Raw genomic sequence first — 27,479 nt, 5'->3', positions numbered from 1 at the left:
AACAGGTCTGGTCTGTGTAAGTGAGAAGATCTCTATAACCAGCTTTCTTTCAGTACACATGGCTTGTGTTGGAGAGCTGGGCTGGAGGTGGCAGTGAGGATGAAGACCCTTCTCCTTTCCCCATCTCGGGGCTTACCCAACATTCTCCACAAGGCAGGGAAAGAGGCAAGCCTGGGTGCCCATTGGGAAGTGATGGGCATTTCTAGTGTCCTTGAAATCCATTTTTTAAGATCACAAATTGACTTCCCACATGTTCCTTCTAGTGAGGCCATGCAAAAATCTAAATAAGGTATAAAGGCAGTTGCCACTAAGAATACATTTTCTTGAGTAGAGATGACTAGTAATTTTACAGGGAGAAAGCATTTTGTATCCTCAACTCCCTCATTAGGAGCTCTAGAGAAAAGGAGGCTAGGCTGGTACAGCAGTTGAAAGAGGCAATGAGCTGGCTTAGTGTTCATAAAATGTCACTAAAACTGTGTTCATAAGTCTGGCTGTCTGGAACACTCCATCCAACAGGGAGGTAAGGGTAGAGTGGAAAATACACAAGAAGATAGTTTTATTGTTTTTGAGGTCAAGAGATTAGGTTCTTATGGCATTTTGGATATGATGTTTTAGACTTCATTTTTTATCTATTTGAACTTTTTCTAAATCTATGTAGAGCAGGTATCATTATAAGCCCACTGGCAAAGCTATGGAGAAAGGCTGTGTGGCCACAGTTCCTGGATTTCTCTAGGAAGAAAATTCAGTCAGCTCAGAACTCCGAGTGCTTAGATATTGTGCTCATGCGGAGACAAAGAAATTGGCTGGATAGAGGACCTCCAGGAGACTTCAGAGCACATGGCCTTAAATGTCCGAGACATCAAGGTGGCAGTGGGACCAGTTTCCCTTGAAGCTGGAACATTGGTCTGAGAACTAATTTCTCACTCATCTGATTTAGACCTTAGGCAAATCCCCTAACCTCTCCAGAGCCACCTTCTTCATCAGTTAATTCAGAATTAATAATGATGACAACAAAAATGATGCTTCTCTTCCAAGAATGCCATAATAATTCAATGAATTAATTTATATGGGGAAGTTTATCACCCCTAAAGCATTCTGCAAATGTAGAGTGTAAATGCTTCTACATAATTGGGGCCATCTTACCACAGTGACTAAGAGAATGCCCCATGCAGAGAATGTGCTCAATACAGATGTATTAAAAATGTCCTTTTATTTTATATTTTAAAAGCAAGGTTAGTGTTCTGTAATTGCATATAAACATTTTAATTTTATTTTTAATTATGAACCTCTGAATTTCTGATTAAACTATGACCTCTCTCTCCAAAAAAGAACAAAAATAAATCATGCTAATATATATGTCTAATAGCATTTCACAAATACTTTCTAGAGGCTCATATCTCTTTTAACATGCCCCACAACTTAAGAAAACACCTATGTGAGAGATATGCAGCCTTTACCTTTCTGAGCAAAGAAATAGACTGTGTAGAAAATACTAGAGGGAACATCCCTGAGATTCTAATGTATTCAGATGGTGCTCTTGAAAAAATAGTTTGTGTCTGATCACAACTAGTCTATTTAAATGAAAATGTACTCAAATTGGAAAGAAGAGGTCTGCCCCATATATGTGGCAGCACTCAGCTCATTGATACTTTTATGAAGAAAGTTGTGGTCTGGTTACCTGAATCCTTCCATTTCCACAATGGGCTGCTATCTGGTGACAGCTGTGAGGTCTTGTTACCTTACAGTGAGGCATCTGCAGGGCGCTCAGATGCCTGCTCAGAATCCAGTTTAACCAGGATCTGTAAGCCAACTGCCAATGGCTCCAGCTTTGTGCATACAGGCCTAGCTTTGGCGACTAGATTCTACCTCATGTAACACACTGTTTTTGGCTGAGTGTGTTTGGCTGAGTGTCCTTGCAAAGTAGGATTTCATTTAGATACAGGAGTTCAGGACCAGGGCTAGCTCAGTGGAAGTGGAAAGGTAAAATTTCACAACAAGATCAGATCAAGCCGAGACCACATCCAGAAATAGGAAATGAAAATGAAAGAAAACAATTAAGTGGGAAAAGAATTGTCTTGCTTTCCCCATCCAGCCAGGGCCTTCAAAGAACAGCACAGAAGGTATTTGCACCAAATGGTGCTTAGAACTAGCCAGGGCATTTGCTTTTAAGCTCACAGGGCACTTACTGCCTTTTCTTCTCAGGTAGTTTATGGCATCTTGGTTATTGGGTGTAAATGTACTCCTCCCCACACATAAGAGATGCCCTAGTTTTCTGCCTGACTGAGCCCACACTCGATATTGGGATTCCAGAGACCAGAGCCCTTCTGGAAGGCAGATGGCCTCTGGAGGCCTGCATATTGGCTCCTCCACCCCCAGCTAGATCAGCTAGATCAAGTGGCACAGTGCAGGCAGCTGGAAGGTACTCTCGGAGAGAAATCGAGCACCATGTTCAGAAAGCTCCATTCCATCTTTAACTCTGGCCAGCAAAGGAAAGCAGAGGTGGCTGAGGGTTCCTACTACAGTGGAGCCGGCCCCACGGTGCAGCTGATCCGCAGCAGCAGCTCGGTGTATGTGGTGGAGGACTACGGGGAGAGATTCAGTGAGTCCTTAAATAAATACAAAAACACCAGCAGCATGGACACAAGCCTGTACTACCTACAGCAGGAGGGAGACCGGGTGTGGATGTTTTCACGCACCCAGGACTGTCTACAGTACCTACAGGAACTTCTGGCCCTGAGGAAAAAATACCTGAGCAGTCTCAATGACCTGAAGCCCAAGCCCATCCAGGGTTTCTCCATCACCTCTTCCAAGTCCTCCAAGGGAGAAAAAAAGGCCCTAGGCCAGTCCACCTCCAAAGAAATAAAGGTAAGTGCCACGGAGAAGTACAATTGAGATGGGAGTTGTTCCAAGAGGCTTTGATGCTTCATTGAAACCTAGCTCATCCCTGAACAGCTTAGTTAATGTGCACATTCTAAGCAATGTCTCAGTTGTGCTCACTCTCCATTGCCATCTCTCAGCCCGGAAAGAATGATTAGTCCCATGCTGATTTTCCAGGTTGAAGCAATAGGAAGGACAGGTTCATGATCCCAGAGAAGCCTGAGGGGAGGGGGAGGGCTGTGGTGTCAGGCAGCACTGTGGTTGTGTGGTGCATCTAATTTAATTTAACACCCATTTCATAGATGAGATCATGCTTGTTGATGTTTGGGTGACAGCAAAATCAATTCTCAACAAATGATTGCTGTTATATTGTATAATTGCAGTCATATAAAAAATCCCAGTGAAAGTGAAATTTTCATGTTAGCAAGAGGTTTTGAAATATCTAGCTGCTTAGCCCCAGGTGAATCAAATAACTGGAGGCTTTGCTCCATCAGGACCCTGGACCCAGATATTTTGGAGACTTGGGCACAGCCACAGAGAGTCTGTACCTTGAAAGAGATTGTACAACAGATTTGCTGGCATTGGAGGTTTCAAGCCAAGAGAGACTGAACAGGAAATGAGTGAAGTAAATGACTTGAATTTATCTGATCATTTTTACCCATCACAGTATTTGTATACAGTACCTTTCTTTGAACATTTTAGTGATATCAGAAAGGAAGGGGGGAGTGGCTCCCTCTGTGTCACAGAAGAGCAAGCTGAGGCCCAGTAACCTGATTCTGACAGCACCCTTAATTCAGTCAGTTACTCATTTCTGTATTTACTCAATATTTTTTAATGCTTGAGGTTTGAGGGTTTTTAAAAATATATTTTCATCAATCATTTTCCTGAAGATGGGACTCTAAAGTGTTCAGAGCAGACCTATCTCTCCCACATTCTGGCTGTCTCTCCAGAGGGTTCCTTGGGCCGTGCAAGCCCGATTAACTTTGAATGACTGACTGACCTACTATCAAATCTCCAGGGCTTGGCCTCATCCAACTCATTTCAACTGTTGGCATTTTTCCCAGGTGAGGGCAGTTTAAGTAATCAATTTACCTCTGAAAGTGTGTCATGTTGGGGCCTATACAAAGAGTCCTACTCTTAGGTCCCAGTACTGACCCTGAACCTGCTAGCTGTAGATTTGTGAGCCAGTCACCACTGTTTGGGGGCCACTTCTGAAAATGAGGGGGCAGCAGTGGCTTCTGGACTCCCTTCCAGCTTGAGTTTTCTAGGGTTCCAGGCTCTGGTTAGATTCTCTCTAAGCACTACATTGTCTGAAAAAAAATGGAGTCCTCTCTTTTGTAAAACTGAGCTTCCTTCTTCTATGCTCCTTTACTAGTTCAGCTGTCTGAAGACAGAGTCAGGATTAGAGCCAGAACAAAGAGATCTGGCTGAGTAGGAATGGCTGTGAAGAGGGTTACGGGCACAATGTAGTATAAGAGTTTCTTCAGGAGATTCCTCTTACCATGGTATAACTGGAAAAGAGTTTCAGATGGACTTCAAAGCCAGTTAGAACAAGATCCAGATTTTAACTCTCTATTTATAAATAAAAACTTTGTGCCTTTGTCAAATTAAGTTTACTTCTCTGGGCTTTTATTTCTGTAGCATACAAATGGCAACAAGAATCTACCTTGTGAGAAGAAAGCAAGATCCTGCCTGTGATAGGACCTGGCACATAATAGTTAGTCCAGTGTTTACTGGCTGTGAAATGTAAGGTACAGCCTTTAGGCAAGAGTCTCTCCTTCATCACTTCCAAAGAAAGAGCTGTATGCTGAATGTAGCCTGAGAAACATTAGGCACAGGCTCTGTATCCTCAAGAGGACAGGCTGGTAGGGTGGCTTGTGCCTGCTTTCCTGTCTGAGAACAGAAGGGACAAGGAAACAGGAGAGTTCCTTCTGGAATGTTATCACCTGTCTGCATTGGTAGAAAATGATGTTCAAGGTTTAGGGCTGACAGTATTTTTTCTTGACCTCCTGTTATATGCTGGATTGTGTCTCCCCAAAATCAAATGTTTAAGTCCTAACATCCATTACCTCAGAAGGGGTCCTTATTTGGAAAAAGGGTGATAAAAGATGTATTTAGATAGGATGATGGCAAATTATTAGTGTTTGCCCTTACATCACTGCTGGCCTTATAAGAGGGAGCACTGGGACCCATGCATGTACACAAGGGAGAATGCCATGTGAAGATAGTATTTATGCTGCCACAAACCAAGGAGCTACCAGAAGCTGGAGAGGGGGCTGGAACATCCTTCCCTACTACTTTCAAAGGCAGTATGGCCCTGCTGACACTCTGATCTCTGATAAGACTTTTGACCTCTAGAACTGTGACAGAATAAATTTTTGTTGGTCTAAGTTTCTGCCCAGTTTGTGGTACTTTGTAATAGCAGCCCGAGGACATGAATACCTCCCTCTATAGAATCAGCCTTTGTTCTTCTCAAACATTAGTCTAAATACATCTCTATTCTACCATTTATCACATCCTTGTGTGGTTGTTAGCATGTGCATCTCCCTTGGTGGACTGCAGTGAGCTTGGTGAGCTTGATGAAGCTGAAACAGTATCTTTATCAGTTTCTTACCCCCAGAGCATAACAATGACTATGGTCACTTATGAATGCTTTATAGATATAAGAGTCTGCTGTTTTTATGCTGTAGAGCATAGGAGAGCTGGCCTTCATATATAGAGAAAAAAATGTTCCCTGTAGTTCTGGACACTGTGGCAAGCCCTCCCTTCCCCCGACAAGTACCAGCCAAAGGACCCAAGTTTTCCTGTCTGCTTCCCTTTGGAAGAAAGATAATGACTTTGAAACTGTTTTGTTTAAAAGTGGTGGGAGGTGATGGAAGAGAGCAAATGTGGGATATACGCTGAGGGAGGAAGATTTAGGGTGGTAAACACACACTATAATATACAGATGATGTATTTTATAATTGTATACCTGAAAACGATATAATTTTATTAACAATTACCATCCCACTAATTCAACAAAAATTAAGTTAAAACACATAAAAATAAACTTTGATTAAAACTCTCATTGAGAAATTAATTTTATTTTTTATTATTTTTTTAATTTTAATTCTTGTTCAAGTACAGTTTTCTGTCTTATATTCCCAGCCCTGCCCCACCCAGTGCTCCCTACCTCCCTCCCATTCCCCCCACCACCTTAGTTTTTGTCCATGTGTCCTTTATATTTGTTCATGTGAGTCCTTCTCCTTTTCTCCTGTGATTCTCTCTCCTCTCCCCTCTGGTTCCTGTCAGCCTGTTCTGTATTTCAGTGTCTTTGGTCATATTTTGCTTGTTTGTTTGTTTTGTTGTTTAGATTCCTGTTAACGGTGATATCATGCGGTATTTGTCTTTCACTGCCTGGCTTATTTCACTCAGCATAATGCTTTCCAGTTCCAGCCATGATGTTGCAAAGGGTAAGAGCTCCTTCATCCTTTCTGCAGCATAGAATTCCATTGTGTAAATGTACCATAGTTTCTTGATCGAGTCATTCACCGATGGGAATCTAGGTTGCTTCCAACTCTTGTCTATTGTAAATTGTGCTGCTATGAACATCAGGGTGCATAGGTTCTTTTAGATTGGTGCTTCAGTGTTCTTCAGATATACTCTTAACAGTGGAATTGCTGGGTGAAAAGGCACGTTCATTTTTAGTTTTCTTAGAAAATTCCATACTGTTTTCCACAGTGGTTGTACCAGTCTGCAATCCCACCAACAGTGAACTAGGGCCCCCTTTTCCCAACAACCTCTCCAGCACTTGTTGTTTGTTGCTTTGTTTATGATAGCCATTCTGACTGGTGTAAAGTGATATCTCATTGTGGTTTTAATTTGCATCTCTCTGATAACTAGCGATATCAAGAATCTTTTCATGTGTCTCTGGATCCTCTGCATGTCCTCCTTGGAGAAGTATCTGTTCAAGTCCTTTGTCCAGTTTTTAATTGGGTTGCTCATCTTCTTTGAGTGGAGACGTGTGAGTTCTTTGTATATTTTGGAGATTAAACCCTTGTGTGAGGTATCATTGGCAAATATGTATTCCCATACAGTTCCTTCTCTTTTAATCTTGATACTGTTTTCTTTAGCCATGCAGAAGCTTTTAATTTTGATGAGATCCCATGTGTTTATTCTTTCTTTTATGTCCCTTGCTCTAGGGGACATATCAGTAAGAATATAGCTGCGTGGAATATCTAAGATTTTCCTTCCAATGCTCTCCTCTAGGGCTTTAATGGTTTCACGACTTATATGTAAGTCTTGCATCCACCTTGAATTTATTTTGGTGTATAGTGTAAGCTGGTGCTCGAGTTTCATTTTTTTATGAAGCTGTCCAGTTCTCCCAACACCATTTGTTGAAGAGGCTATCTTTATTCCATTTTATGTTATTACCCCCTTTGTCGAATATTAATTGACTATAGAGAGTTGGGTTTATTTCTGGGTTCTCTGTCCTGTTCCATTGGTCTATGTGCCTGTTTTTATGCCAGTACCAGGCTGTTTTGATTACAGTGGCCTTGTAATACAGTTTGATATCAGGTATTGTGATTCCCTCCTACTTTGTTCTTTTTCTCAATATTGCAGCTGCTATTTGGGGTCATTTATGGTTCCATAATAATTTTTGAAGTGTTTGTTCTATGTCTGTGAAATATGCCATTGGTACTTTAATAGGTATTGCATTGAATCTGTAAATTGCTTTGGGTAGTATGGACATTTTGATGATGTTAATTCTTCCAGTCCATGAACACGGTATATATTTCCATTTGTTTGTGTCTTGCTTGATTACTTTCTTCAGTGTTGTGTAGTTTTCTGCATACAGGTCTTTTACCTCCTTGGTTAGGTTTATTCCCAGATATTTTATTTTTGTTTTTCCTATATAAAATGAACATTTTTTCTTTTCTTCTTTTTGAATACTTTTCAAAAATTAATTTATTTTTCAAGTACAGTTTTCTGTCTATTACTCCCATCCCATCCCACTCCCCCATGCTCCCCACCTCCCTCCCATTGCCACCCTTCTCAGTTGTTGTCCATGTATCCTTTATATATGTTCCTCTAAATCCCTCCCTTATTTCACCTGAAATTCCATCTCCTCTCCCTTCTGGTCACTGTCAGTCTATTCTCTATTTCAGTGTCTTTGGTTATATTTTGCTTGTTTGTTTGTTTTGTTGTTTAGCTTCCTGTTAAAGGTGAGATCATATGGTATTTGTCCTTCAACACCTGGCTTATTTCACTCAGCATAATGCTTTCCAGTTCCATTCATGCTGTTGCAAAAGGTAGGAGCTCCTTCTTTCTTTCTGGGGCATAGAATTCCATTGTGTATATGTACCATAGTTTTTTGATCCATTCATTTACTGATGGGCACCTAGGTTGCTTCCAACTCTTGTCAATTGTAAATTGTGCTGCTATGAACATTGTGGTGCAGATGTTCTTTGGGATTGGTGTTTTAGGGTACTTAGGATACAACCCCAGCAGTGGAATTCCTAGGTCAAAAGGCAGGTCCAATTTTAGTTTTCTGAGAAAATTCCATGCTGTTTTCCATAATGCTTCTACCAGTCTGCAATCCCACCAAAAGTGGACTAGAGACCATTTTTCCCCACACCCCCTCCAACATTTGTTGTTTATTGCTTTGTTTATGATAGCAATTCTCACCGATGTAAGGTGGTATCTCATTGTGGTTTTAATTTGCATCTCTCTGATAACAAGCGATACTGAGCATCTCTTCATGTGTCTCTGGATCCTCTGTATGTCCTCCCTAGAGAAGTGTCTGTTCAAGTCCTTTCCCCTCAAATGGGATTTTTTCTTGATTTCTGCTTCTGCTGACTCATTGTTAGTATACAAAAATGCCTCTGATTTCTGGACATTGAATTTGTAACCTGCTGTTTCGCCAAATTCATTTATCAGTTCAAGCAGTTTTTTGGTAGTCTATAGGATTTTCCATGTACACTATCATGTCATCTGCAAACAATGCCAGTTTTCTTTCCTCCTTTCCAATTTGGATGCCTTTTATTTCCTTTTCTTGTTTGATCCCTGCGGCTAGGACTTCCAATACTATATTGAATAGAAGTGGTGAAAGTAGACTTCCTTGTTTTGTTTTTGATAGTAGTGGAAAAGATTTTAGTTTTTGCCCATTGAGTATGATGTTGGCTTGTAGGTCTTTCATATATGACCTTTATTATATTGAGGAATGCTCCCTCTATTCCCATTTTTCTGAGTGCCTTTATCATAAATGGGTATTTTACCTTATCAAAAGCTCATTCTGTGTCTATTGATATGATCATCTGGTTTTTGTCTTCGCTTTTGTTTATGTGATGTATTACATTTACTGATTTACGAATATCGAACCATCCTTGCATCCCTGGGATGAATCCCACTTGGCCATGGTGTATGATCTTTTCGATGTATTGTTGGATGTGATTTGCCAATATTTTATTGAGGATTTTAGCGTCTATGTTCATCAGCGATATTGGCCTGAAGTTTTCTTTTCTTGTTGTGTCTTTATCTGGTTTTGGAATTAGGGTGATGCTGGCTTCATAAAAAGAGTTTGGGAGTTTTCCCTTCTTTTGGATTTTCTGGAATAGTCTGTGAAGAATAGGGGTTAGCTCTTCCTTAAAAGCTTTGTAGAATTCTCCTGTGAAACCATCTGGTCCAGGGCTTTTGTGTGATGGGAGTTTTTCATTACTTCTTCAATTTCATCTGCTGTTATTGGCCTGTTCAGGTTTTCTGCTTCTCTTTCACTGAGTTTTGGAAGATTATATTTTTCTAGAAATTTGTCCATTTCACCTAGGTTTTCAAATTTCTTGGCATACACTTCTTCATAGTAATTCCTTACAATCCCTTCTATTTCTGTGGTATCAGTTTTAATCTCTCTCCTTCATTTCTGAATGTGTTTATTTGGGTCCTCTTCTTTTCTTGATGAGCCTATTAAAGGCTTGTCTGTTTTGTTTATCTTTTCAAAAAACCAACTCTTGGATTCATTGATCCTTAGAATTGTGCTTTTAGTCTCTATGTTATTTAATTCTGCTCTGATCTTGGTTATTCCCTTCCTTCCACTTGTTCTGGGCTGTATTTCTTGTTGTTCTTTGAGTTCTTGCAGGCGTAAGGTTAGGTTGTTTGTTTGAAATATTTCTATCTTCTTTAGGTAAGCCTGTATTGCTATGAACTTCCCTTTCAGGATGGCCTTCCCCATGTCCCATAAGTTTTTGGTTGTTGTGAGTTCATTTTCATTTGTTTCCAGAAGCTTTTTAATTTCATCCCAAATTTCAATCTTGACCCATTCGTCGTTTAATAGCATACCGTTCAGTCTCCATGCTTTTGGGTGTTTTGTTTTTTTTCCTGTGGGGTTAGTTTCCCATTTCAGTCCCTTGTGATCAGAGAAAATGCTTGGTACGATTTCTATTTTCCTGAATTTGTTGAGACTCGTGGTCTCATGTGGTCTATATTTGGTCTGTCATGTGGTCTATCTTTGAAAATGTTCCATGTGCATTTGAAAAGAATGTATATTTAGCTTCTTTGGGATGAAGGGCTCTATATATATTGGTCAGGTCCATTTTGTCTAGGGTGTTGTTTAATGCTGCAATATCTTCGTTGATATTTTGTTTGGAAAATATGTCCATTTTTGATAGTGGGGTGTTAAAATCCCCTGCTATGTTTGTGTTGCTTTGAATATCTTTCTTGAGGTCCTCTAGGATTTTCTTTGTATATTTGGGTGCTCCTATGTTGGGTGCATATGTATTTACGATGTCAATGTCTCCTTGGTGGACTCTTCCCTTGAGTATTATGAAGTGATGTTCTGGGTCTCTCTTTTTTAAAAAATATATTTTATTGATTATACCATTACAGTTGTTTTTATAATTATTTAATTATTGTTCAAGTACAGTTTTCTGTCTTATATTCCCAGCCCTGCCCCCCCACTGCTCCCCACCTCCCTCCCATTTGCACCCCCCCTTAGTTATTGTCCATGTGTCCTTTATACTTGTTCATGTGAGTTCTTCCCCCTTTCCCCTGTGATTCTCTCCCCTCTTCTCTTTAGACCCTGTCAGCACGTTCTGTATTTCAGTGTCTTTGGTCACATTTTGCTTGCTTGTTTGTTTTGTCATTTAGATTCCTGTTCAAGATGAGATCATATGGTATTTGTCTTTCACTACCTGGCTTATTTCCCTCAGCATAATGCTTTCCAGTTCCATCCATGATGTTGCAAAGGGTAGGAGCTCCTTGTTCCTTTCTTCAGCATAGAATTCTATCATGTAAATGTACCTATCAGTCACTGACTAATGAGCATCTAGGTTGCTTCCAACTCTTGGACATTGTAAATGGGGATGCTATGAACATCGGGGTGCATAGGTTCTTTTGGATTGGTGCTTCAGGGTTCTTAGGATATACTTGTAACAGTGGAATTGCTGGGTCAAAAGGCATGTCCGTTTTTAGTTTTCTTAGAAAATTCCGTACTGTTTCCTTAGTGGTTGTATCTCGGTCTCTCTTTATGGCCCCTTTTTTGAAGTCTATTTTGTCTGATATGAGAATTGGTACCCCGGCTTTTTTTTTCTTGTTCATTTGCATCTAAAATTTGTTTCCAGCCTTTCACTTTTAGTCTGTGATGGTCCTTTGACCTGAGGTGGGTCTCTTGTAGGCAGCAAGTGTTTGGGTCATGCTTTCTTAACCATTCAGCTATTCTACGTCTTTTAATTGGTGCATTTAATCCATTTATGTTTAAGGTTATTATTGAAAGGTACTTATTCATTGACATTTGTGTACCTGTGTTCCTCTCCATCTCTCTCTTTTCCTTCCTTTCCTTAAATCAGCCCTTTTAGTAATTCTTGTAGAGCTGGTTTGGTGGAGGCATATTCTTTTAGACTTCTTTTGTCTTGGAAGCTGTTTATTTGGCCTTCTATCTTGATTGAGAGCCTTGCTGGATAAAGTAGCCTTGGTTGTAGGCCTCTGTTTCTCATTACCTGGAATATTTCTTGCCATTCTCTTCTTGCTTGGAATGTTTCCATGGAGAAGTCAGTAGACAACCTTATTGGGACTCCCTTGTACATTACTTCCTTTTTCTCCTTTGATGCCTTTAGGATTCTCTCTTTGTTTTGGAGTTTTTCCATTTTAATGATGATGTGTCTTGCAGTAGTCCTCTTTGGGTTCCACCTGCCTGGGACTCTCTGTGATTCCTAAATTCATGTGACTTTTTCTCTCGTCAAATAAGATAAATTTTTTGTTATTAGTCTTTCAAATAGGTTTTCTATCCCGTGTTCTTCTTCTTCTCCTTCTAGTATTCCTGTTATTTGGATATTATTATGTTTCATAATGTCTTGCATTTCTCTTAACCCTCCTCATTCTTTCTGATTCTCTTTTCCATTACTTGCTCCATTGGGAGATTCTTTGTACCCTGTCGTCTAGCTCTCTTATGCGGTCTTCCCCCTCATCGATCCTACTTTTCATACCTTCTACTGTGTTCTTCTGTTCAGAAATTGTATTCTTCATTTCCTCTTGACCTTTGCTGATGGTTTCTATTTCCTTTTTCATGTCAATATAGTTTGCAGAGAGTTCATTGTAGCTCCCCTGTAGTTTCTGGTAGCTTGTTGTAAGCTCTGTGCATTTCCTGATAACCAGTGCTTTGAATTCAATATCTGATAGTTGACTTGCCTGTAGTTCATCTAACATTCTTTCTGAGACTTCCTCCTTTTCTTTCCTTTGGGGATTGTTTCTTTGTCTTTGCATCGTTTGTGATGCTCTTCTTGTTGGCCTCAGGTTCTTAAATTGATCTGTTCTGGTTCCCTGGGTTTATGGTGTGAACTTCTGTGGTAGGATACCTGTGAAATTCAGTGGTGCAGTCTCCTGCAGGTATCTTGGTGTTCTCCACTTTCACCTACTCCTCTTGTTGGTTTCTAGCTGGTCAAACCTTTTCTTCTGGTCTCACTAGCTGCAGCAGCCTCAGAGGCTGTTAGTGTGGCCTTTCTCGCGCCTCGATGAACTCAACTGGTCTCGTCATTGCCCTCTCAAAATCCAGACTTGCACCACTCTCCAGTGCCCATTGAGAGCAGATTTTTTTCCCCAGGATTCCCAGTCCTGTCCTGGCATGAGGGCACATGCTCCCAGCCAGGCTTTCCTGGTCTTGCAGGGTTGGGCGCCGATCTTTCCCAGTGCTATGACAGAAAACACAGGGCAACTGACAATTCTCCCAATCCGGCAACCACGGCCTGACTCCTAGTGTTTTTCAGTCTGCGCCCAGCTGGGTATGAAGGGAGCTGATGGCAGGCTCTCTTCCAGGGGCCTTGCTGGCATCCTGAGGCTCCAAGAGTCTGTGGCAGACCCAGCTTAGGCTCCGTTCTATACGGAATGCACAGGCAACTCTCAGTTCTCCCAAGCCGGCAACCACAGCCTGACTCCATGGGTTATCAGAGCTCTTGGTTTGCTTCCTAATGCCCACTCCTCTCTCTGCCACTACAGGCAAACTGATCTCTCCTGGTGTTTTTCAATCTGCGCCCTGCTGGATAGGGAGGGTGCTCATGACTGGCTCTCTCCCAGGGTCGTTGTTGCCCGCCCTCAGCTCCCAGAGACCAAGGCAGACCGGTGGCGGCCCTGGCATGGCTAGAAATAGATTTTAGATGTTAACCCAGTTTATGGAAACATACAACCAAAACAGAAGTTTTCTCTCTGATACTCTAATACTTTTCAAAAATATTCTTTTTTAAAAAATTATTATACCCTATGGCTTTAAGGACTTGATTTTATTTGTTTCTTTGTTTGTTTGTTTGTTTATTTATTTATATTGTTGTTCAAGTACAGTTTTCTCCATGTTTGGTCATGGCACACTAAATTGATCTCATAAACCACGACTAGGTTGAGACCCATAGTTTCTCATAGCCTCAAGTAAGGCATCCAAATGAAACGCTAATATATATCTAAGGCATGATGCACTAGGGTGACAAATGGTATGTTATCCTAGAACTCCAGAGGTGCTGATAGCCTGGAAGGGCACCTACATGAGATGATGGAAAGGGGAAGTGAGGTGAGCCTGTGTTGGATGTGGGAAGACCCCTGGGCTTCATGACAATTTGTTCCTCCATCAGAATAATGGGCATTATAAAAAATAAAAATGCTTTTTGTAACATTTGAAAATCAAAACAAACAAAATTTCATATTTGAGGAGGATTTTTTGTCAGTGTTGGACATTTGCTGCAATTTGGGACTCATTGTTAGGACGACCAAATGTTATAATTTCTGACACAGTAAAAAATTAATGTGGAAGGAAGATAGTATATTTGAAATGGTCCTGTCCTAAAACATATAGTTTCTGAACCTATAGGGCAAAGCCACCTGACTCCCTTGCCCTGAATACCTGGGGTGTTTCTTCCATCAAAGAGAAACAGTGGGTCTCTTTCATACTAATCTCCTCCTGCCCCTGAGCTGCAGCCCAGGCACAACTATGAACAGTCAATAGTTATTACTGACTTGCAATCATTCTCCAAACCAATGAATTGAGTATTAACTCCACACTAGATTTTTTTTAAAAAAACTGGGGCTCAAAAGTATTAAGAGATTTATGTAAGGCTATTCACCCGATGAAGAGAGAGCCAGTCTTTATCATGCCAGAACTCATACTCTTGTTAATGTACTCATGGTACCTTTCCATTGTAAAATACATTCCGAGATTTATAATATATCGGATGTGGTAGTGTGCAACTCAGGATGCTTTATCCTGTATATCTGGGCCAGGGAGAGTCATCCTACCCTGAATGGATTCTGTGCTTGGGTTAAGCTCCCACATGAGGTTGCATGACTCAGGTTCTCCTTGTCTAAAACAAACCTGAACCAGAAGAATGACTGGAAGACTCTCTCCTCTCCACAATTCTTGAGTAAAAATTCCCTATGTCTTGACACTTTCTCTTCATATGGCTAACTCAGATTCCACTTTTACTCTTGGTCTCCTTAGAATTTAAATACTGAGTTTCTACTATCTACTTTTGCACTAGAAAGAAAGCTAGGTAATGAATGGTGTGAGCATTGCTGCAGTAGAAACTTGATAATGAGTGGGTATTGTGTCCTCAAATCATTTCAACAGAAATGTTTCATACTTCCCAATTCATTCTACAGAATATCTGAGTGAGTCATACACTAGCAGAATAAAGTAGCAACAGATGTTGGAAAACAAGAGAAAAACCATCAACAGAAAATCAAAAGAATGTGCAGATCATGCAGCTAATTCAGCTGCTATAGATGAGTTTAGATTTGGCTCTGCACTTTCTGGAAGCTATGATAAAAATAGAGCTGGACTTGTTTCAACATTTTGATCTGAGACAAAGAAATACAACCATTGCTTAAGGAAAATAATATTTTCCTCAGTTTCAAAATTTAAAATTTCTCATATGAAACTTGACACAGGGAACCATGTATTATGTGGCTAGTAATTTCCTCAATAATATTTTAGTAGAAGTATACCATTAATTCATTCTTTGCTCACTAACATATTTATTGAGTATATACTATGTATCATAGACTATTCTAGACACTTATAAGCAAGTTAAAGTTGTTGTCCTCATGGGTGATCACTCTTCTGGGAGAGCAAGGCAGTGCACCACAACACAGATTTCTGGTGGCATTGTCTCAGAATTCCTGCTGTGACTACCAGGGGGCAGCATTACACTGGGTTTTAGTGAGGTCCTAAGGAGTGGCATGTAGTAGCTTCTATGAGTGCCTTCTGGACCCAGCAGAGAATTCAGATGACAGTGGCATAGATAGACCATACGCTTCTCCAAGATTATTGTCAAAATCCTCTGAATATGTAGCTTATCCTTTGAGAGTAAAAAGCCTGTAAAAAATGAAAAAAGCTTGTCATATTGTACTTCTTGCAATTCCTTCTCCCTCCATCCCAGCATCTCAAAAAGATGTAACTGGGACCTGTCTGGCCTTGGCTTCAGTGTGTTTCTCCCTCACCTTCTTCTTTCCATGGTAATTTCTTCACACTACTTGGAGGGGCTGTGGGCTATCTCACTGTTCTCTTTTGAATCCTCCTCATGAGTATCACTTCTCTCAACTGGGTTTTCTTTGCATTTTTAAATAGCATATTTAATTCACATGTCATAAAACTCACCCTTTAAAGTGTATAATTGAGTGGGTTTTAGTATATTCAGAGTTATACAACCATCACCACTATCTAATTTCAGACATTTTCACCCATTTTAGCTTATTTTTTGTTTTTGTGGTAAAATAAACATAATAAAGTTCACCACTTTAAACATAACACTTCACAGTTCCTTAAATGAGTACTGTTTGGTGTCTCCAGATTATGGGTAATTAAGCTCATCACAGTTTATGAATTCTTAAGGAATTAAGTGTTGAGAGAATTAGATAGCTATATATGCAAAAAAATGAAACTTGATCACCAACTTACACCATACACAAAAATAAATTCAAAGTGGAGAAAAGATTTAAATATAAGTTATGACATCATAAAATTCCTATAGGAGAACATAGGCAGGGAAATCTCAGATATTCTACGCAGCAGTATTTTCATCAATATGTCCCCTAGGGCAAAGGACATAACAGAAAGAATAAACAAATGGGATCTCAGCAAAATAAAAAGCTTCTGCACAGCTAAAGAAAATAGTATTAAAAAAAGAGAACCAATCATATGGGAAAACTTATTTGCAAATGATACCTTCATCAAGGGTTTGATCTCCAAAATATATAAGTACATGCACAAAACTCACATAACTCTATATCAGGAAGCCAAACAATCCAATTAAAAAATGAGCAAAGAACTTGAACAGACACTTCTCCAAGGAGGACTTACAGAAGGCCCCAGAGGCATATGAAAAAAGGCTTGGCATCACTAGCCATCAGAGAGATGTAGATTAAAACCACAATGAGATACCGCTTCACACCAGTGAGAGTGGCCATCATAAACAAATGAACAAACAAGTGTTGGAGAGGTTGTGAAGAAAAGGAAACCCTAGTGCACTATTGGTGGAAACACAGACTGGTGCACCCTATGTGGGAAACAATGTGGCACTTCCTCAGAAAACTAAAAGTGGAACTGCCTTTTGACCCAGCAATACCACTGTAGGCATTATACCCTAAGGATCCTGAAACACCAATTCAAAAGAACCTATACACCTCAATGATCACAGCAGCACAATTTGACCTGAGAGAAAGAACCATAACCACTGCTTAAGAAAAATGATATTTTCCAAATGCTGGAAGCAACCTAAGTGCCCATCACTAAATGAGTGGATAAAAAAACTATGGTACCTCATTTACACAATGGAATTCTATGCAGCAGAAAGAAAGAAGGGGCTCCTACCCTTTGCAACAGCATGGATGAAACTGGAAAGCATTATGCTGAGTGAAATAAGCCAGGTGGTGAAAGACAAATACCACATGATATCACCTTTAACAGGAACCTAAACAACAAAACAAACAAGCAAGCAAAATATGACCAAAGACACTGAAATACAGAACAGGCTGACAGGGACCAGAGGGGAGAGTGGAGGGAATCACAGGGGAAAAGGGGATGGACTCACATGAACAAGTATAAAGGACACATGGACAATAACTAAGGTGGGGGGAGGAAATGGGAGGGAGGTGGGGAGCACTGGGGGTGGGGAGCAGGGCTGGGAATATAAGACAGAAAACTGTACTTGAACAATAATTAAATTAAAAAATTTTGAAAAAAAATATGGTACCTTTACACAATGGAGTACTACACAGCAGAAGCTCCTTCCCTTCACAACAGCGTGGGTGGAACTGGGAAGCATTATGCTAAGTGAAATAAGCCAGGATTACAAAGAGAAATACCATATGATCTCTCCTATAAGTGGAACCTAATCAACAAAACAAACAAGCAAGCAAAATACAACCAGAGACACTGAAATTAAGAACAAACTGACAGTAACTAGAGAGGAGGGGGAAGAGGGATAATACTCAATAAAAGGGGAAGGGTGACCAAGGAACATGTATAAAGGACACATAGACAAAGTCATAGAGGATAGGTTAGAAAGTGGGATGTTGGGGGGTGGGAGCGGGGAGGGATGTAGTGGGGTGCAAATGGAGACACCTTTACTTGAACAATGATTTTAAAAAAGGAAACTAAGTATTTTTCTTTGAATGAGTTTATGTAAATTTTTTAAAGAAAATGTCTTTTTAAATCGTTGTCAGACAATAACCAGTTCTTCATACTAGACTTCTGTGAACTTTTCCAAATTACTACTTATGTAAACCCAAAATAATTCATTCAAAAGACTACTAAACCCTAACTAATATGTTTTAGAACGTTATGTAAATACATATGTATTTAGAACTTCATGTAATATATTAGTAGTACACTAGAAAATAAGTTTCTTAAGAGGTTATGGAAACTCTAAAAATGCTTCATTTAGAAATTAGGAGAATATTTTTCTAAAGTTTTGACGAGTTTAAATTTTTTTAAGATAAAATAATCTTTTTATGTAGAACACTTAAAATTTATTTTTTTAATCATTTAAAAATATATGCTTCAGTGGCATTAAGTACATGCACAATGTAGTGTAACCCACTACTAACTATTTCCAGAACTTTTTCATTAGCCCAAACAGAAAATTTGTATCTGTTAAACAATAACTCCCCACTTCCCTTACCCCATCCCTGGTAACTTCTATTCTTCTTCTTCTTCTTCTTTTTTTTTTTTGGTATCTTAAATAGTTTATTTTTTAAATTTTTATTTAATTCTTATTCAAGTACAGTTTTCTGTCTTACATTCCCAGCCCTGCCCCTCCAATGCTCCCCACCTCCCTCCCATTTCCATCCCCCACCTTAGTTATTGTCCATGTGCCCTTTATACTTGTTCATGTGAGTTCATCCCCTTTTCCCCTATGATTCTCTCCCCTCTCCCCTCTGGTCCCTGTCAGCCTGTTCTGTATTTCAGTGTCTTTGGTCATATTTTGCTTGCTTGTTTGTTTTGTTGTTTAGGTTCCTGTTAAAGGTGAGATCATATGGTATTTGTCTTTCACCACCTGGCTTATTTCGCTCAGCATAATGCTTTCCAGTTCCAGCCATGATGTTGCAAAGGGTAAAAGCTCCTTCTTTCTTTCTGCAGCATAGAATTCCATTGTGTAAATGTACCATAGTTTTTTGATCCAGTCATTTACTGATGGGCATCTAGGTTGCTTCCAACTCTTGACTATCGTAAATTGTGCTGCTATGAACATCAGGGTGCATAGATTCTTTTGGATTGGTGCTTCAGGGTTCTTAGGATATACTCATAACAGTGGAATAGCTGGGTCAAAAGGCATGTCCATTTTTAGTTTTCTTAGAAAATTCCATACTCTTTTCCACAGTGGTTGTACCAGTCTGCAATCCCACCAACAGTGAACTAGGGCCCCCTTTTTCCCCACAACCTCTCCATTTGTTGTTTGTTGCTTTGTTTATGGTAGCCATTCTGACTCGTATAAAGTGATATCTCATTGTGGTTTTAATTTGCATCTCTCTGATAGCTATCGATATCGAGCATCTTTTCATGTGTTTCTGGATCCTCTGTACGTCCTCCTTGGCGAAGTGTCTGTTAAAGTCCTTTGCCCATTTTTTAATTGGGTTGCTTGTCTTCTTTGAGTGGAGTCGAGTGAGTTCTTTGTACACTGGAGATTAAACCTTTGTCTGAGGTATCATTAGCAAATATATTTTCCCAAGCGGTTGCTTCTCTTTTAATCTTGATACTGTTTTCCTTAGCCATGCAGGAGCTTTTAATTTTGATGAGATCCCATGTGTTTATTCTTTCCTTTATGTCCCTTGCTCTATGGGACGTATCAGTAAAAATCTTGCTGCGTGGAATATCTGAGATTTTCCTTCCAATGTTCTCCTCTAGGGCTTTAATGGTTTCACGGCTTATATTCTTCTTTATGTCTCTATGAATTTTCCTATTTTAGAAACCTCATATAAATGAAACCATACTATATTTGTTCTTACATGATCAGCTTTTTTCACCTAGCGTAAAATTTTCAAGGTTCATTCACGTTGTGGCATGTGTAAGAACTGCCTTTGTGCGGCTGATCACTCTGGGTATTTATGACAGGTGAAGAGGAAACGTTTCAGTTTATGCTCTGACTGAGAACAAATAGTCATTGACATTTATGGTCCTTACTGAGGATAGTTTCACATTCTTTACAGGCAGGTGAACTGGTAAAGAACTAGCATCCTACCATGAGAACTGGGCCACATAAGAGATGAGCCCCAGGGAGGCTGGCCATAGAACAAGAGCTGGTCTAGTGAGAGAGTTTGGGTTGACTGCATTGCCCCATGAAGCATTGCCCAGATGGTTTAGCCTGGACACTTTCTGAGGGCAGGTTTACCAGTCACTTACCATAGCCAGAAGAAACTTCATTAATTTTCCTGTTGATCATTTGGTTCTGAGAAGCTTGGATTTCTCATTTGCCTGCCTGGATGAACTAGCTACAAACTATATACCTCTCCTTGGACCCACCCCATCCTCTGTCCCAACTAAAGAAATTCACCTGCTACAAGAATGATCTAAAAGAATCCAATGGAATTCTGGAGAATGCCTGCCAAAAGTGATTGAGAGTAGTTTTATTCTGACAATAGCTTTCAGAATCAATTTTCTATAGTGGCCATTCATCCTGTTTCATGAAATAAGACCATGTCAACAACTAGTAGAAGATTATTTCTCCTCTATGGCAGAAGGGTCTATATTCTAGTCATCTTCTATGGCTGGTGTGGCTCAGTGGATTGAATGATCACCTGCAAAGCAAGGGGTTGCTGGTTCAATTCTCAGTCAGGTCATAGGCCTGGGTTGTGGGCCAGGTCCCCAGCAGGGGGTGTGTGAGAGGCAACCACATATTGATGTTTCTCTCCCTCTCTTTCCCCCTCCCTTGCCTCTAAAAGTGAAAAAAAAAATTGTTAAAGTAAATAAATAAATAAACAAATTCTAGTAATCAAAAGTGATTCCAGTTCTATCCATGCTGTTGTGAAGGGAAAGAGCTCCTTTTTACTTTCTGCTGTGTACTATTCCACTGTGTAAATGCACCACAGGTTTTTTTTGTTTGTTTGTTTTTGGCTTTTTATAGATTTCATTTATTTATTTTCAGAGGGAAAGGGAAGGAGAGAGGGGGAGAAATATCAACGTATGTTTGCTTCTCATGTGTCTCCTGCTGGGAGCTGGCCTGCAACCCAGGCATGTGCCCTGACTGGGAATTGAACTGCGATCCTTTGGTTCGCAGGCCTGCACTCAATCCACTGAGCCACACCAGCCAGGGCTACCACAGTCTTTTTTTTATCCACTCATTTACTGATGGGTGCTTGGGTTGCTTGCAGCACTTGGCTATTGTAAATAGTGCTGCTGTGAACATTGAGATGCACAGGCTCTTTTGAATTGGTGTTTCTGGATTCTTAGAGTATAATCCCAGCAGTGAAAAGGTCAAAAGGTAGTTCCATTTTTCATTTTCTGAAGAAATTCCATACTGTTCTCCAAAGAGGGTGCACCAGTCTGCATTCCCACCAACAGTGCATTGGGATTGCCTTTTCTCTACAACCTCACCAGCACTTGTTGTTTATTGATTTGTTTATGATGTTTATTATGAGCAGTATGAAGTGGTATCTCATTGTGGCTTTAATTTGCATCTCTCTGGTAGCTACTGAGGCTGAGCATCTTTTCATATGTCTGGACCCTCTGTATGTCCTTTTTGGAGAAGTGTCTGTTGAGGTCCTTTGCCCATTTTTTATTTGGGTTGTTTGTCTTTGTGGAGTGGAGTCATGTGAGTTCTTCATATATTTTGGATATCAAACACTCATACGAGGTATCATTGACAAATATATTTCCCATATGTTTGGTTCCATTTTCATTTTGCTGATGTTTTCTTTAGCCTTTCATAAGCTTTTTCATTATGCTAGGTGAAACAAACCAGGCAATGAAAGACAATACCATATGATCTCACCTATAAGTGGAACCTAATCAACAAACAAATGAGAAAGCACAATATAAGTAGAGACATTGAAATAAAGAACCTACCAGCAGTAACTAGAAAGGAGAAGAAGGGCTATAACAAGGAAAAGTGTCATCAAGGAACATGTGTAAAGGAACCATGGAAAAAGCGAAATGGAGGAAGAATTGAATGGGGAAGGGATGCTAGATAGGGGAAAGTTGTGACAGAAAAATGGACGCAACTGTACTTGAACAACAATAAGAATAAAAATGAAAAAAATTTTTCCAATTTACTGATAATATATGGGTAATGTGATTTATAAATCATATGTGTGTAGGGAAGCAGGTTCTGAATCTGTTTTACATGGCTGAGAAATATTTTTTAGATCTGTTGGGTAGACTTTCTGCAAACATAGTGATATTTAAATGCAAGTGAGATGGTGGGGTGGTGGAGTGTCATACAGGTCATCACATGACCTGCATGTGGTTAGCAGAACTGAGAGGCAGTAAAATTCAAAGTGAACTGCAGAGAATACTCCATTATGCTTGGCAGAGCTCTCCATGACAGACAATGTAATAATGATTGATAACAGAGCATATAATTTCTGTAGCCCCTCTCAAACTGTTAGATGGGTAACTATATTTTCCAATGTATCTTCCAGGCATGTGCTGGAAGCAATACTTCCTCCTCCATTTTTCTTTTCAATCACATTCTGGTCACCTGCCTAACATCTTTTTTAGGCAGCAGAGAAACCACCTCCTCAGGAAGCCATTTCTTATATCAATAATCTACAATAATACATTGGATTTCTCTCCTCTCTCTGACTCCCATCTTAGCACTCAGTATTTAGCACATGACACTAAAATTTTCTGTTCATTTGCTATTTCTTCTATTGGCCATCAGTTCATTGAGTGGGGGCACCATGTCTTTCTCTGGCAAGGCTCCAGACACATAGTAGATGTTCAATAAAGCAATGATCTGATAAGCTCCAACTGTAATTTAAGAAGTAACCTTACAAAAATTTGATGGGAAATCTGGAGAACTAATAGGTTTGTGATTTTCAGTCAGTGGAAAATGATCTTTTGTTTTTAAAGGAGAATACAGTTTGAGTATATTCATATGAAATCAGATACTAATAATTAAAATATCCAGTGTGTGATGGATTAGAGCTCATATCAAAAGGATACTTTTTTAGGTAAACATTTTTAAGGTGATTTTAGTTTTGAGAAAAGTCAGAAATCACAGGGTGCCAAATCTGGGCTGTAGCAGAGATGTGTTACCTCAGTGATTTGATGTTTTGCAAAAAAACATCTCTGCATGAGATGTGATGTGTGAGCAGGCATGTTGTATTGAAGCTTCCAATCACCAGTTGCCCATAGCTGTGGCCTTCTGAATCATCTGAATAGTTTCCACAGAAAAATATTCAAGCTTAAACTAAAATTTGATGTGGAATCATTGCTTTACTCGCTCAGTCATTTTGAATGCAATAGCCACACAGTACACATGCTCACTCAATGGTGTCTAACACGCCCAATGACTAGTACAGTGAAATTGTCATGGTTCACATATGCACATTCCAGTCAACTCTCCTTGGCTGCCAGGTACATTGATGTTGCACAAACCACTCTCATTATATTAACAATGGCTGGACTTTTTCTGGACAGATCTTGTCATATTTATACTAAAAAAATGACCTATTGTTTACATGAAATTGGAATTTAAATGCCACTCTATATTTTTATTTTCTTAATTTGACAAAGCTAATGTGTGTGTGTATGTGTGTATGTCTGAATTGACTAAATCTGGTTCATACCATGTACCTTTCAAATCTCTTTTTTCAGTTAATATTATATATTGCCAATTCTTTCCCAACTCATCAACTAGTTTTCACAAACTCAAGTTTTAATGGCAAAAATGTAACAATCTACAGTCTTTGAACTTTGTTAAAATTATAAATACATCTTACTGTACTTAGAAGTGTGATTAATGGGTCAAGAATTAAAGGTTGTTCATTTTTTAAGATTCTTCTTCATATTGCTTTTAGAACCATTTTATAATTATACTTTCTTCAATAGTGACTTAGAAAGCCTTTCTTTTAATTTTTAAAAATTACATTCATTGGGGTGATATTAGTTAATAAATTATATAGGTTTCAAATATACAATTCTAGATACATCATATAAATATATAAATCATCTGTATATTGTATTGTTGTCCACCACTCAAAGTCAAATCTTCTTCTGTTAATATATGTTTGACACCTTTTACATTTTTTGACTTCCTCCACCTCCCTTCACTCTGTCTATAAGTTTTTGTTCTTCACTTTTTCCATTTGATATATGTTGCTTAGCATGATATTCTCAAGATTCATCCATTTGTCAAAAATGAGAAAGCCCTTTTTATTGCTCATTATGAACACCAAATATTCTCATTAATTTAAAAAGTTTAATGATGTAACAGATAAACTGAAGTATTTTATATGCTTTTACTATTGCTTAAGCAAAGAATGACCCTTTTATTTTATCAAATCTATGTGTATTTCTTATTTATTGGATTGGCCATTTATGTGTTTATAAATTTTTTTGGCTTTATGAAAAATGTATCTTTATTTGCTTCATTTATGTATATGAAGTATTATTTCTTAATATTTTTATTTATTTTTAGAGAGAGGGGAAGGAAGAAAGAGAGGGAGAGAAACATCAATGTGTAGTTGCCTCTTTCTCACCCACTAGTGGGGACCTGGCCTGCAACCCAGGCATGTGCCCTGACTGGGAACCGAACTAGTGACCCTTTGGTTTGCAAGCCAGCACTCAATCTACTGAGCCACAGCACCCTTTCTAAAGTAGAATTTTCTGTGATATCTGTATTAAGAATATGAATACATTGTCTGCCATGTATGTTAAAATATTTTCACTAAGTTATTATGTATCTTTAATTTTATTTGACATTATCTGATATACAAATACTACTTATTTTTAAGTAATCAGATGTGTCAATTTTTGTCTTTGATAGTTCTTCCATTACTTTCATGCTTAGAATTTGCCATTTTGTCCATCTTAATAGTTCTATTAAAAAGCTATTCTTCTTTCTATCAGTATTTTATTTTTTTATGTAGCAAGAAGAATTCAAATTGAATTTTTCCAAATAGCAAAATTTTCCAAAAGCTTTATTGACAAATCCATCTCTTCTCTCATTGGATTGTGATGTTTCACTTAATGGATCTGAAGATTTTATACTATGTTTCAAGGACATTAATTATATTCTATCACTTTGGCTGCTAACAGCTTGATAAATGTGATAAATAATTTTTCACTCAGTATTTTGTTAAAGTGAAATGATTCATTAGATGACACTTAAGATGGGGAGCTACCAGGTCTTAGCAAATAAGAATAATGACAGTGATAATAATAATAGCAATAATAACCTTAAGATTATAAAGCTGGGAGAAAAAGACTAAGTCTGTCAATCTGTAAGCCTAGAACCTCTAACATCAAAAACAGGAGATGTGCAAGCTATGCTTCCAAAATGACTAATATTTAGTTATGACAGGTAACACAAGGCTTAGTTATACTAGAGAGTTTGTGAGAAACTACTTCCTTTTTCCTACATGTTTTGAGCTGATTTTTTCATCTTCATTTTCTGTTCCACTGGTGTTTTTTTTTTTTCCTTCAGCTCTGGCTAGTCTACAATTTAGCTTATCTATTTGTATGTAAGTATGTGTATGTATGTATTTAAATTTTAGTGATTATATATTTTTCCAAGTTATTTCTCCTATCTATAATTCTTGTTTCATAAACTTATATTCTTTTTTTAGAAACTTCTGTTTGATTATGGGTATACATTTCCTTAGATGCTCTAATATAAACAGGATAAGGTAAATATCTATTTGTACTTGGACTTGAGGATCAAAAGGATGGCAGCAGGCAAAGTAGATGAATTAGTCAAAGCTCTTAAGGTTTAACCTTAAAAGCTCTTTTTAAATTATATTAAATTGCTTGTGGATAAATTTGAAGTGTTTTGTGTTTAATTTCACTCAACTGAATGATCCAAGGAAAAATGATCTGTCCAATCCAAACTAACTCCATATTTGATACTGGAAATTATATCTCAATTATATTGATGTTCATATTTCCAGGTATTATTATTTCAAGAAAGTATTATCAGTACTCCATGAAGACAGGAGTACAGAGTTCTAAAAATTTATCAGATTAAATCCAGAAGTATACATTGGCAACATGTAAACTGGTTGGAGAATAAAAACATTAGGTAATGGCATGTGTACAGCATACATTTATTCATTCAACAAATAGTTCTTACTCCATACCAGCCTCCAAAATAGGTGGTCAACATTCATAGACAAAAAAATAATTTATGTGCCCTTATGAAGCCCATACCATAGTCTGAAGCTACAAATCTCAGCATCACTGCTGGTACCACACTGGTGTATTGAGTTGCCTTGGAAGAGAAAGAGGTAGAATCACGACCAAGAATATTGGGATTATGTATGTTGTACAACCTGTCTCATGGATGCAGCGCTTGGCAGGGAGTATCAACTGAGAGTCTTATTTGTGATAGTCATTTGCCAAGTGTATCTCAAAGAAAAGGTCTGCTGGGAGGTATGAGGGTATAATACCATGTGTTCTGGTGGATTATTCACATAATGAAGAATGTTAGCATAGAGGAGAGGTGCCCAGAAGTGTTTGCTGCAATGAGTAAGCTGGCCCTCTGAAAAAGTAAAAAGGATTGACCAGTAAGAGATGAGAAGAAGGCTAGATGCTTACTGGTTGTCCTCTTGGCTTTGAGTGTGTTTAGAATGTCCCCTTACCCTAACCTCTGGAAAAAAATATTTCTGCTTCCAACTGGAAGTTTATTTTGTCAAATTCAATTCTCTTGCAAAAAAAATACTGACAGAGCCCAGAAAAAACTAGCAGATTGGAGAAGGCCAGGTACCCTAAAGACAGGTGAAACCAGCAGGATGGGGACTCAGAAATTAAAATGAGAAGTACAGTGGAGTTGGGTTTTTTAAAAATGTGAAGTTTTCCATCTGGGCAAAGTAATCTGAGACTCCCAACTGGGGACTGGGAAGCTTGGAAAATGAAAACCCTAAGGCCCCTGAAAGTGAATATAAAAGGCAAACTGGAGTAGAGTTGGATAAGTAATACAGATGTTTTCAGAGAAAGTTCCTTCTCCTTGGGGATGCTGTAGGGCCGATGAAGGAACACAAGCCCTGTGAAAGTCAGGCCTGACCAAGTGCAACAGAATTGCAGGCTGCATTACATTCAGACTTTCCAAAGGAGATGTTAGAACTTTCTAGGCTAGAAAAAAATTAAGCTTGGGAGGGAAGCAACTAATTTACACCTGGGGTTCTGAGTTTAGAAAGGGAGGACTAGTTTGAATCTCACTCATGAGTATCGATGACATTCTATTTTATACCACCACCTATTTGTAAAGTAGAATTTCCTGTGATATTAGCCTGGGTCCTGATCTTTGAGCCTCAATTGATGCAGCTTTTGTGCTGGCATTCTTCTGTGAGAGTCGACTAAGAGAATGTCCTTGTAGAGGTGAGAAAAACTCATGGCAGCTGAAGGAAGGCTAAAAAAAAAAAAACTCAGCCATGGGTCCCTCCCACATGCCAGGGTTTCTACAGACTGGTGGTTTTCAACTGCTGTGCATTAGAATCGG

General features: G+C 38.9%; 1 protein-coding gene across 1 annotated transcript in view; it reads left to right on the top strand.

The window, feature by feature from the left end:
- The first annotated feature begins 2,445 nt into the window (after positions 1-2,445).
- CUNH13orf42 (chromosome unknown C13orf42 homolog) overlaps positions 2,446-27,479 on the top strand; it is a 38,298-nt gene continuing 13,264 nt past the window's right edge. Inside the window, exon 1 of the mRNA XM_037037960.1 lies at positions 2,446-2,865. Coding sequence (XP_036893855.1) covers positions 2,446-2,865 — 420 coding nt within the window. The remainder of the gene's footprint in view (positions 2,866-27,479) is intronic.

The sequence above is a fragment of the Sturnira hondurensis genome, unplaced genomic scaffold (genome assembly GCF_014824575.4).
Source record: "Sturnira hondurensis isolate 20B ecotype Veracruz unplaced genomic scaffold, ASM1482457v3 Scaffold0001918, whole genome shotgun sequence".
Classification (NCBI taxonomy): Eukaryota; Metazoa; Chordata; class Mammalia; order Chiroptera; family Phyllostomidae; genus Sturnira; species Sturnira hondurensis.
This window is presented reverse-complemented; position numbering and strand designations above follow the sequence as displayed.